At 70.4% G+C, this 11,228-nt stretch overlaps 1 protein-coding gene across 1 annotated transcript; it reads right to left on the bottom strand.

Moving 5' to 3' along the window:
* Window positions 1-671: 671 nt before the first annotated feature.
* PIWIL1 (piwi like RNA-mediated gene silencing 1) lies at window positions 672-10,222 on the bottom strand. The gene is made up of 21 exons (XM_084867422.1): window positions 10,072-10,222; window positions 8,927-9,011; window positions 8,435-8,546; window positions 7,802-7,927; window positions 7,437-7,651; window positions 7,248-7,369; window positions 7,096-7,176; window positions 6,552-6,749; window positions 5,664-5,775; window positions 5,459-5,585; window positions 5,219-5,336; window positions 4,925-5,039; window positions 4,628-4,815; window positions 4,353-4,425; window positions 3,822-4,022; window positions 3,635-3,738; window positions 3,207-3,277; window positions 2,893-3,046; window positions 2,358-2,483; window positions 1,635-1,782; window positions 672-1,553 (listed from the first exon to the last, which is right to left on the bottom strand). Exons 2-21 carry the CDS (start codon window positions 9,002-9,004, stop codon window positions 1,437-1,439), a joined length of 2,586 nt encoding a protein of 861 aa, XP_084723548.1. The 5' UTR covers window positions 9,005-9,011; window positions 10,072-10,222; the 3' UTR covers window positions 672-1,436.
* Window positions 10,223-11,228: the final 1,006 nt, after the last annotated feature.

The following is an 11,228-nucleotide window of genomic DNA, read 5'->3' on the forward strand; positions in this document are numbered from 1 at the left end:
ACTCGGCCCGCCCGCTGGGAACCACTCGGCAAACTGGGGAGACACACAACACCCACCATCTCCCCCAACCCAGCAGGCAGTTCCAGCACGGGACCTAATCGAAGTGTGTGTGGCGGGCCTGGCTGGTGTGCTCAGTGGGTAGAGCGCCGGCCTGCGGACTGAAGGGTCAGGGTTCAGTTCCGGCTAGGGGCACGTGCCTGGGTTGTGGGCACATCCCCAGTGTGGGGCGTGCAGGAGGCAGCCGATCAGTGACTCCCTCCCTCCCTCTCTGAAATCAATGAAGAAATATTTAGATAAACGTGGGTGATTCACCATCAGAAACAGACTCGGGGGTCCTGTGCCTGCCCGGCCCGGGGCGGTAACGGAGCCGTCTTCCCGCTGTGCCCACGCCTCACGGTGACGCTCCGTGAGGCGTCCCTCAGCCACGGCCAAGGCGGCCTCCAGGGGCTCGGAGGGGGCCCGCCCCGCGGTGTGCCTTCAGGAGGACGGATGCTGTCCCTCCCAGGAGGCCCGGCCACTTTGAGGCCCGCTCCACGGAAACAGGTGCACACTGGGGCCCACACCGCGGCCTCTCCGGCTGAGGTTCCCCAAACGTTTCTTTGGACAGAAACTTAAAACTTCTCAACTACCTTTTTTAAAATTTAAATTTTTTTATTTTTTTTATTTTGCATGTTTGATTTCAGAGAGGGAGGGAGAGGGAGAGGGATAGAAACATCAATGATGAGAGAGAATCATGGATCAGCTGCCTACTGCACGCCCCCTACTGGGGATCAAGCCTGCAACCTGGGCCTGTGCCCTGACTGGGAATTAAACCTGGGACCCTTCAGTCTGCAGGCTGCTCTACCCACTGAGCAACACTGGCCAGGGCTCCCCTATCTCTTTCTAACCCACAGCGCTCAGCCCCAGCGGAAAAGCCTGCTGCCCAGCCTGCCTGCCTGCCTCCCAGCTGGGCTCCCCCTCCTCCCTCCCTCCCCAGCACGTCCAACGCGAGGTTCACGCAGCTGTAAGGACGCCTGCCTCATACGAAAGCACTTCCCAACCGTCTAAGTCTGTTTACAACACAAAGTACTCTATTTCTCTCAAAACAAACAGAAACCCTCCCCACAGACGGAGAGGAAACAACTAACTCTAAAACTAGTCCTGGGGTGGCTCGGCTGCTGAGCCCGGTCCCCTCATCCCGTGCACCAAAAAGTTGCGGGTTCGATCCCTGGTAGGGGTGCATGCAGGACACAACCAATTGATCTCTCTCCCCCCTCTGCTCTCTAGAAAAAAAAATCAATAAAAACATGTCCTTGGGTGAGGACTAAAAAACACTAATTTCTACCTAGAACTACGACGGTTGGTAGTGATGCGGAGTGAGTCTCAGATGCCCTAGTCCCCTCCCCAGGCCCCGGGACGAGGAGGCTGACGGGCGGAGCCTCGCGGGCGGCCGCCGGCTAGAGGTAGTACAGGCGGTTGGACAGCGACAGGTTGGGCTCGCGGTGGATGCTCTGGCCCACGAGGAAGGCCAGCTTGTGCGCGTACTGGCAGGGCGCGGGGACGCGGATCACGCCCTGCGGGGAGCGCGGGTCAGGCTGGGGGAGGCCGCCCCGCCCCCGGGAGCCGCCCCGGGAGCCGCCGCCGCGGACACTCACGGGCCAGTTGTAGTAGATGTGGCACAGCTTGTAGGTGAGCCTCTGGATGTGGTCGGGCTTGAGGCCGCTGTTGTCGTAGATGACGTTGTAGTGGGTGGGGGACACGCTGCCGCTGCGCACCGCCTGGCTCACGATGAAGAAGTCGTACCTGCCCCCGGGGGGCCCGTCACTCCTCCCCGCACAGCGCGCCCGCCCCGCCCCGGGGCCCCGTCACTCCTCCGCGCACAGCGCGCCCGCCCCGCCCCGGGGGCCCGTCACTCCTCCCCGCACAGCGCGCCCGCCCCGCCCCGGGGCCCCGTCACTCCTCCGCGCACAGCGCGCCCGCCCCGCCCCGGGGCCCCGTCACTCCTCCGCGCACAGCGCGCCCGCCCCGCCCCGGGGCCCCGTCACTCCTCCCCGCACAGCGCGCCCGCCCCGCCCCGGGGGCCCGTCACTCCTCCCCGCACAGCGCGCCCGCCCCGCCCCGGGGGCCCCATCATTGCCTCCCCCCCCCCCTGCACAGAGCGCCCGCCCCGCCCCGGGGGCCCGTCACTCCTCCCCCCGCCCCCCCTGCACAGAGCACCCGCCCCGCCCCGGGGGCCCGGGCAGCCGGGTGTGTGTGTGTGGAGGGCTGGGCTGGGGGAGCCCCGGTGCGCTGCCCCGGCTGGCCCACTGCCCTTGGCGGACGCGCCTCCGCGGGCCTCAGGCCGGTGCTCTGCCCAGGCCGGCGGTGGCCGCACTCACCACTCGGGCCGGGTCACCTCCACGTCGATGACGGTGCCGGGCAGCGGGTTCTGCAGGCGGCCCCCGGACTGAGCGAAGAACCGGGCGTTCACGCGCTTCTTCACCACGATCACCGTCAGCCTGGGGCTGAGGCCGGGCGTCAGGGCTCCCGCCACCGAGACCCCCCCCCCCCCCGTGGGGCCACGTTAGGGCTGGGGGGGGAGGGGAGGTATGTGGTGGCAGGCCCAGGGGCTGGGCACTCGCCCTGGGGCTCGGCCCGCCCACTCCGGCCCGGGCGGCAGGTGAGGGCTCACTGCGGAGGGAAGGCTGAGGATGGAGGCTGCTGGGGCCTCCCAGCCCAACTCCAGGGGCTGCTGCCCGCCCACGGCCCTCGGGGCTGCCCTGGGCCAGCAGCAGGGGTGAGGTGCTGCCGAGTTCAGGGCTGCAGGCCGCACCAGCCCCAGGGGAGCCCCGCCTCCCGGGGCTTCCTGAGACTCTGGGTGGGGAGGGCCCCGGACGGCGGGCGGGCGGGCTCAGGAAGAGGCCGGGGGCTCACTTGTAGCCGCGGCCCACGGACTTGAGGCAGTCCAGGAACTGTGGCACCTCGTAGTTGACCAGCGTCTTGAGCTGCCCGTCGCCCACGCCGTCGCGGTACACGATGATGCGGCTGGGCATGTACTCGTTACACGTGTTCCAGGCCCGCAGCGCGGCTGCACGGAGCCGGCACGCATGAGCACGCGCAGGCGGGCACCCACCGACCCGGCACAGGCAGGGCCCAGGCTTCAGGGCAGGTGTGTGGCGATGGGACGGGACGGGGCGGGGATGGGGGCAGGGACGGGGTCAGGGCAGGGACGGGCAGCGGGCACTGACCTTGCAGGCAGACCTTGAGCCCGTCCACCAGCTCCTGGCCTCGGTCTTGAAACACACAGCGCGAGAACCAGCTGCGGACGGAGCAGGAGTCACCGCAGCCCTGAGCTCGGCTCTAACCAGACGAGCCCTCCGGGCCTCCCAGCCCAGTCCCTGTTGGCCTGCAGCGGCCCAGGGCCCCAGGTCCCTCCCGGCCAGGGTCCCCTTTAACCACTCCGCCACCCACGCCACAACGGTACCCAGGGCCCCAGGTCCCCAGGGCCACAGGTCCCTCCCGGCCAGAGTCCCCTTTAACCACTCACCGCCCACGCCACAGCGGACCCCCTCTTCAGCCGACTGCAGCCCGAGGTGAGGAAACGGGGGCGGGGGTGGGGACGGGGGCGGGGACGGGACAGGACGGAGGCGGGGACGGGCCCGGCGGCCGTGCTCACCGGGTCATGCCCTCGTTGATGCTGGCCACGAAGCCGGCGATGGAGCGCCGCCCGGCCGTGGTGTCGTGGTAGCAGTCGATGCCCACGATCATCACCAGCTTCAGCTGCGGGGGGACAGACGCCGTCAGACGCGGCCGGGAGGCGGGGGGGGGGGGGGGTGGTGCTGCCCGCCCCGGGGGGCACTCACGGGCATGTCCACCCTCCACAGCTCGCCCCCCATCTTGCAGTTCATCTGCAGGGCGATCTTGGTGGCGATGGCCATCACCGTCTGCTGCTTGCCCAGCGTGCGGGCCACCACGCACTGGCTGGGCGTCGGGCAGTCGGTGCACAGGTACTTCTTGATGGCGTCGTACTTGTCCTTCCGGTTGCTGGACAGCAGGCACACCACCTGGGACCAGGCCGGCGTCAGGGCAGGGGGAGCTCCCAGCGTGACCTCCACCGCTGCCACCTTGAGCTCCGGGAGACCCTGGGCGCTCTGGGCGCTGCGAGGACCCCGCCCCCCGGACGCCAGCACACGGGACGCGGCAGCCCCGCCCGCCCGCCCGCTGTCCCCTCGGCACACGCCCCGGCAGGCGGCCCCCTTCTAAGGGCGGGCGCTTTGGGGCGGTCTGGGAACCTGACTGTAACCTCCGGAGTGAGCCAGGCCTAAAAGTTCCCGACGCCCCGTGAGCAGCGGTTTCAGGGCGCGGCTCCGGGCACGCTCCGGGCGGGCACTCACTATCTGGGTGTCGGAGGTGACCTTCTGCTGCAGGACCCGCAGGTAGGCCTCCGTCCTGTCGTCCACTTCGATCCTGGAGGACACGAGACGCCCTGAGGGGGACGGACAGCCAGGCCCCCGAGCCCCACAGGTCCCAGTGCCCGGACGCTGTGTGCGGAGTGCACCCCCTACACACACACACACGTGCCCCTGTGCACACGGCTGACCCTCTAACCACTGAGCCAGGCCGGTGGGGGACTCCCTCCCTCTGTCGCCCCTGCCCTCGGGGGGCTCACATGACCGCCTTCTTCATCTGGATGCCCATGGCCGGCGTGACCTTGAACAGGTTCTGCACCAGCGAGTTGGCCGCCTCGTAGTTCCTGCGCGTGTACACCAGCAGCCAGTTGTCCAGCGGCTTCACGCTGATGAGCGGCGCGCCCCGCGTCTCCTTGGACCAGTCCGCGAACTGCGGGTTGTACTCGAACTGGGGGAGAGAGGCCGCTGAGGGCGGGCCAGGCACTCTCCAGCCGCAGGGCTCGGGGGCCCACGCAGCCTCGGGGGTGAGCCCCGGGGGAGCCGCCCGGACCGCCTACCGTCTTCCCGCCCTGGTGGATCTTCTCGGCCTGCAGGACGCGGCCCGAGAAGGACAGCAGGTTCGAGTCGAAGCTCAGGCCCCAGTCCCGCAGCTCCCGCTGCACGTTGTCGTCTCTGAGGGGAGACGGGCAGATGTGGGCACAGGCCCCCGTCCGTCCCGTCTGCCTTGGCCGAACCTGGTGCCGGGCGGAGACACAGAGCTCCTCCCCGGCCCCGCCCCCTCCCCCCGGCCCCGCCCCCGGCCCCTGTCCCCGCCCCCTATCCCTCGGCCCCGCCCCCCCAGCCTGGCTCACTTGTGGATGTAGTCGATGAGCCGGCCCACCTCGCGCTGCCGCTGCTCGGGCGTCAGCCGCGTGTGCACGGCCAGGTCCTTCATCACGTTGAAGTCGTTGCGCATCTTGTCCGTCAGGCCTGGGGGACGGTGACGCGGGGAGGGGGGTCTCACCTGGGTGTCGGCAGGGGCAGGGGCAGGGGCAGGGCATTTGGAGGGCCAGCGGCGCCCGGGTGGGGGGGCGGGGATGGGGCGCTCGCACCTGTGAGGTAGCACAGCTCGGGGATGAGCATGGCCGGGCCGGGGAGCGCGCCGCCCGGGCCCCGCCGCCTCTTGGGCTGGCTGACCAGCACCGGCTGCTTCAGGTCCGTGATCTCCTGGTTGTATTGCTGGGGGGGCGGGGGGGGTCAGTGTGCGGGAGGAGCCCGCTGACCACAGGCCACCCGGCCCGGCCCGGCCCGGCGTACCTTGCGGTAGTACTCCAGGAAGCTGACCTCCGAGCCGTCCGCCTTCTTGAAGGTGCTGTTGGGGTTCTGGTCCCAGTCGATGTCGTCCACGCGGTAGGTCTTGTTGTTGTACCTGCGGGCGAGGCGGTCACGGGCCGAGGGGGGGGTGCGGGGGTGGGGGAGGGGGGGTGGAGGAGGGGAGGGGGGGTGGAGGAGGGGGGTGGGGGTGGAGGAGGGGGAGGAGGAGGGGGGTGGGGGTGGAGGAGGGGGGTGGGGGTGGAGGAGGGGGAGGAGGAGGGGGTGGAGGTGGAGGAGGGGGGAGGAGGAGGGGGGTGGGGGTGGAGGAGGGGGTGGAGGAGGGGGGTGGGGGTGGAGGAGGGGGGTGGGGGTGGAGGAGGGGGGTGGGGGTGGAGGAGGGGGTGGAGGAGGGGGTGGGGGTGGAGGAGGGGGGTGGGGGTGGAGGAGGGGGAGGAGGAGGGGGGTGGGGGTGGAGGAGGGGGGTGGGGGTGGAGGAGGGGGTGGAGGAGGGGGGTGGGGGTGGAGGAGGGGGGTGGGGGTGGAGGAGGGGGAGGAGGAGGGGGGTGGGGGTGGAGGAGGGGGAGGAGGAGGGGGGTGGGCGGTGGAGGAAGGGAAGGGGGTGGAGGAAGAGGAGGAGGGTGGGGGTAGAGGACGGGTGTGGGGGTGGAGGAGGGGGTGGAGGTGGAGGAGGGGGGTGGGGGGTGGAGGAGAGGGGTGAGGGTGGAGGAGGGGGTGGGCGGTGGAGGAGGGGGTGGAGGAAGGGGAGGGGGTGGAGGAAGAGGAGGGGGTGGAGGAAGAGGAGGGGGTGGAGGAAGAGGAGGGGTGGAGGAAGAGGAGGGGGTGGAGGAAGAGGAGGGCAGGGGAAGAGGGTGAGACCGCAGCGCCCCTCACTTGGTGAGCACGATGAGGCCGATGAGCTCCTTGGACACCTGCTCCTGGAAGCGGTGCTCCTCCGTCTGCTGGTAGAGGCTGAACATGAAGTCCAGCACCGTCTCGCTGCGCAGCACCTTGTGGCTCACGTCCGTGCACAGCATGATGTTGTTCTCGTACTGCAGGATGGAGGTCGTGAAGCCCGGCCAGATCACCAACCTGCGGCACACCCGCCCAGCCGTCTGTGAGACACCCTGCTGACCCCGCCCGAGCCCCCGTGTCTCACAAGTGAAGACCGGCCTCCCAGGCCCTCAGACGCCCTCTAACTGCGAGTCGGTCACTAGCTGCCCGAGCGTCCGTGTCCTGGCCGGCCTGACCGAAGCGTCCTGGGTTCTCATTACTGCACCCCTCCCCCGGCCGCCACGGCCCGGCTGGTGGCGGACCCGGCGGGGTGAGGCAGTGGCTGCACACCGTGACCGCTCAGGCCCACGGGGTGGGTGTCTCCTGTGATTCGGCCGAGTCCACAGCCATCTCAGCCGTGAGGAGCCCGGAGCGCCGCACACACCTGTGGTTTGGGATGTCGATCGGGTCGCTGGGGTTGTAGTAATTCCGTCCGATCTGCTGCAAGTTCATGATCTTCAGAAGCCTGGAGGGGAAGGTCAGAGCGGAGGCGTGGCCCCGGGCGGGGAGGAGCCAGCCCGGGGTGGCCGCACGCACCTCCGGAAGATGATGTTGTAGAACTGCAGGCAGGTGGGCGAGGTGGGCGGCAGCTCGTTGGTGAGCGTGATGGTGATCTTCACGTGCTCCCCGTTCCGCGTCTGGCTGAACACCTCCGTCACCTGAGGGCGGGGGAGGTGAGGGGCCGCCCACGTGCTCGGCCTGGCTGTGGGCGGGGACAGGACCCACCTTGTGCTGCAGCCGCTTGGGCAGGAAGAGGATGGTCCCGTCGAAGGCGTGGCAGCGCCCGATGAGGTCCTCATGCTGGAAGAGCAGGGCGGAGCGCAGCCGCCGGGCCTCCATCAGCGGGCTGTAGTCGATGTGGTACTGGTACAGCGCCCACTGCGGCCGCGACGTCAGCCGGAAGTGGTTGGTGCTCAGCCGCACGATGATGCCCGAGGAGCCTGGAGGCCAGCCCGCGGTCAGCGAGTGCCCGGCCTCCGACACCCCTGCGCCCGGCAGGCCGGCCCCGCCCGCGGGGGGGCAGGCGCACAGCACGCCGGTGCCGGGAGCCGCCCGCCCGTGGAGCCGCCGTGGAGCGGGTGGGCACCCACCGGTCTTGGACTCCTTCACGTGGTCCAGGTTCTGCCTGGTGTTCACGCCCAGATCATGGAAATCGCGGCGGCGGCCTCCGCGCTCGGCCAAGGACAGCTCCTGGAACCCCGCGGAGATCTGCAGCTCTTGGGGACAGAGAGGGGGTGTACACCGGCCACACGGCGGAGCTGGGGACGGGCCCCGGGTGACGGGGCAGGAACACGGGCGCCCTGCCAGGGTGCTCCCTGTGCAAACCCACACGGCAGCCGGGAGAGATCTGCAGCCGGCACGCTGCCCAGCCTGGACCTCAGCTCCACGTGCAATCTGGTGCCCAGTGCATTGTGGTCCAGGACAGCCCGGCCCTCACTGGACTCACAGGACCACTGTGGCCCTTCACGTGGGGTCTGTGGCCGGCTGCTGGCCCACATCTTACACACACACCCACATACACACCCACATTCTCACTCACCCACCCACACATACATGCTCACACACACACACATGCTCACACACACACATACACACACACACACTCTCTCACACACTCTCACTCACCCACACACACATGCTCACTCACACACACATACACACATACACACACACACACACACTCACTCACGCGCCTTGCACGCCCCGCACCGGCCGCTCTTCACCTTGGGACTTGGCTGCGGCTCCCATGGGGCCTCTCTGCCGCCCTCTGCCGACCAGGTCCGCGTCCGACAGCGGCTGCGGGGGGCGCGGCTGGCTGAACCCCGGCTGCTGGCTCTGCGGGCACATGACAGCGGGTCACAGGGGCCCCCCTGCCCGGGCCCGGAGCCCGCATGGACCTCTGGGGACGGGGCTCCTGTGGGCCCCCCAGTCCTCAGACACGGAGGGGGACCCGGGCCTCAGACACAGAGGGGGACCCCCAGGCCTCAGACACGGAGGGGGATCCGGGCTTCAGACACGGAGGGGGACCCGGGCCTCAGACACGGAGGGGGACCCCCAGGCCTCAGACACGGAGGGGGACCCGGGCCTCAGACACGGAGGGGGACCCCCAGGCCTCAGACACGGAGGGGGACCCCCAGGCCTCAGACACGGAGGGGGACCCGGGCCTCAGACACGGAGGGGGATCCGGCCAGCGGGGCTGAGCCCGGGGCACTCACCGCGGCGGCGCCCACGTGCTGCGCGATCTCCTGCCCGCGGGCCCGTCCCCGCGCTCGGGCTCGGGCGCGCCCCGTCATCTTCTTCCTGGAAAAGGGGGGGGGGAGGGGGAGCCCCTCAGTCCCGGCCACAGCGCTCCTCCCCGGGGGCCCCTCCGCTCCTCCAGCCCCAGCCGCCCCGGAGCGACCTGGTTCTCAAAACCGGGGAGCAGTCAAGGCCCCCCACAGGGCGCGTGTGAAAGCCGGGGACTCAGGGGCTCGAAGGCTCAGGGGTTTGGGGTTCAGGGGCTCGGGGCTCAGAGGTTTGGGGTTCAGGGGCTCAGGGGTTTGGGGTTCAGGGGCTCGGGGCTCAGGGGTTTGGGGTTCAGGGGCTCAGGGATTTGGGGTTCAGGGACTCCGGGCTCAGGGATTTGGGGTTCAGGGACTCCGGGCTCAGGGATTTGGGGTTCAGGGGCTCAGGGATTTGGGGTTCAGGGATTTGGGGTTCAGGGGTTTGGGGTTCAGGGGCTCAGGGGTTTGGGGTTCAGGGACTCGGGGCTCAGGGATTTGGGGTTCAGGGGCTCAGGGATTTGGGGTTCAGGGGTTTGGGGTTCAGGGGCTCGGGGTTCAGGGGCTCAGGGGCTGGGGGGTTCAGGGGCTCCGGGGCAGAGCGCCGACCTGCGAACCCCGAGGCCAGGGAATGTGCCCGGGTTGGGGCGCCACCGCCGGGAGGGGCGCGGGAGCGGCGGCCATGATGCCCTCACCCCGCCGTCCCTCCCTCCCTCGCCCTCTGAACCAGAACAAACGTTTAAAATGCACGTGGCGGCCGCCCGGCACCTGCGACCACGGAGGTTCCTCCGGGCGATGCCCGGCGCCCGGCCCTGGGCAGCCGGCGTCTGCCCTCCCGGCGCCCGGCCCGCCAGGGGCCCGGGGGTCCAGGGTCCGAGGTCCCGGCCCGCCAGGGGCCCGGGGGTCCAGGGTCCGAGGTCCCGGCCCGCCAGGGGCCCGGGGTTCGGGGTCCGGGGTCCCGGGTCCCAGGGGTTCAGGGTCCGGGGGTTCGGAGTCCCGGGTCCCAGGGGTTCAGGGTCCGGGGTTTGGGGGTCCCGGGTCCCAGGGGTCCGGAGTCCGGGGGTTGGGGGTCCGGGTCCAGGGCCAGGCTGCCGCCTCACCAGCCGCCGCCGCCGCCCGGGAAGCCACCAGCCTCTGAGCTCCGCGCTCCGCCGGCCTCGCCGCCGGGCCAACAGCGCCAACGGCCGCGCACGCGGATCCCTCCGCGCCTCGCGCCTCAGCTTCCGCCCCAACCGACGGGCGCGCTGCCGGGCCCCGCCCCGAGGGCCGCCTCCGCTGAGGGCCGCCTCCCTGAGGGCCGCCTCCCTGAGGGCCGCCTCCCTGAGGGCCGCCTCCCCTGAGGGCCGCCTCGGCTGAGGGCCGCCTCCCTGAGGGCCGCCCCCGCTGAGGGCCGCCTCCCTGAGGGCCGCCTCCCCTGAGGCCGCCTCCCCTGAGGGCCGCCTCCTCCCCTGAGGTCGCCTCCCCCGCGGGCCGCCTCCCCCTTTGGGCCGCCTCGGCTGAGGGCCGCCTCCCTGAGGGCCGCCTCCCCTTCCCCCTGAGGGCGCGGCGGGCGGACCAACACGGGCTTCGAGGGGCGACGTGAACCGCACGTGATGCGGCCTGACGGCGGGCGAGGCCAGGCTCTCTTGCTGCGCCCTGATTGGCTGCCGTGAGGATGGCGATTTCTCAGGGGGTGGGGCTACTCGGCCCCGCCCACACTCGCCCCGCCCATCCTCCGCCCAGGCCCCCCCCCGCCATCATCCGCTCAGGCCCCGCCCGCCCAGGCCCCGCCCCGCAGAGGCCCCGCCCCGGCCCCGCGTGCTCTTCAGGGAGCAGAGCAGATCCAGGGCTGGGGTTGCTGAAGTGGGGGCGGGGGTAAAGGGGGGGTTCCCTCCCAGCTGGGGGAGCAGGACCCCCCCGTAAACTCCCAGATCGTGGCCCGCTGCTCTTTGGGCTTGGCCGTGGGCCTGTCCTTAGATTTAGAAGGTAATTCCTTCCTCAGCGAGGGAAATAGCATTTGAATGCTGCACGTCCCACCCCACCTCCCCCAGATACAACGGCGCGTCCCACCCCGACCCCCCCCAGATACAACGGCATGTCCCACCCCGACCTCTCCCAAATGTAACGGCCCGGCAAGGCCCGCCCCACTGCAAGGCCCGGGCGGCGGGCGGCTGCGGGCCTGGCGGGTGTAACTTTCCAAGTGGACCCACTGTGTGCTGCCTGCGTGCGTGGGCGACCGGGTGCCGGGCAGAGTCCCCCCACCCTCATCCCCCCACCC

The sequence above is a fragment of the Pipistrellus hanaki genome (assembly GCF_964339955.1).
Source record: "Pipistrellus hanaki genome assembly, chromosome: 19".
NCBI classification, from domain to species: domain Eukaryota; kingdom Metazoa; phylum Chordata; class Mammalia; order Chiroptera; family Vespertilionidae; genus Pipistrellus; species Pipistrellus hanaki.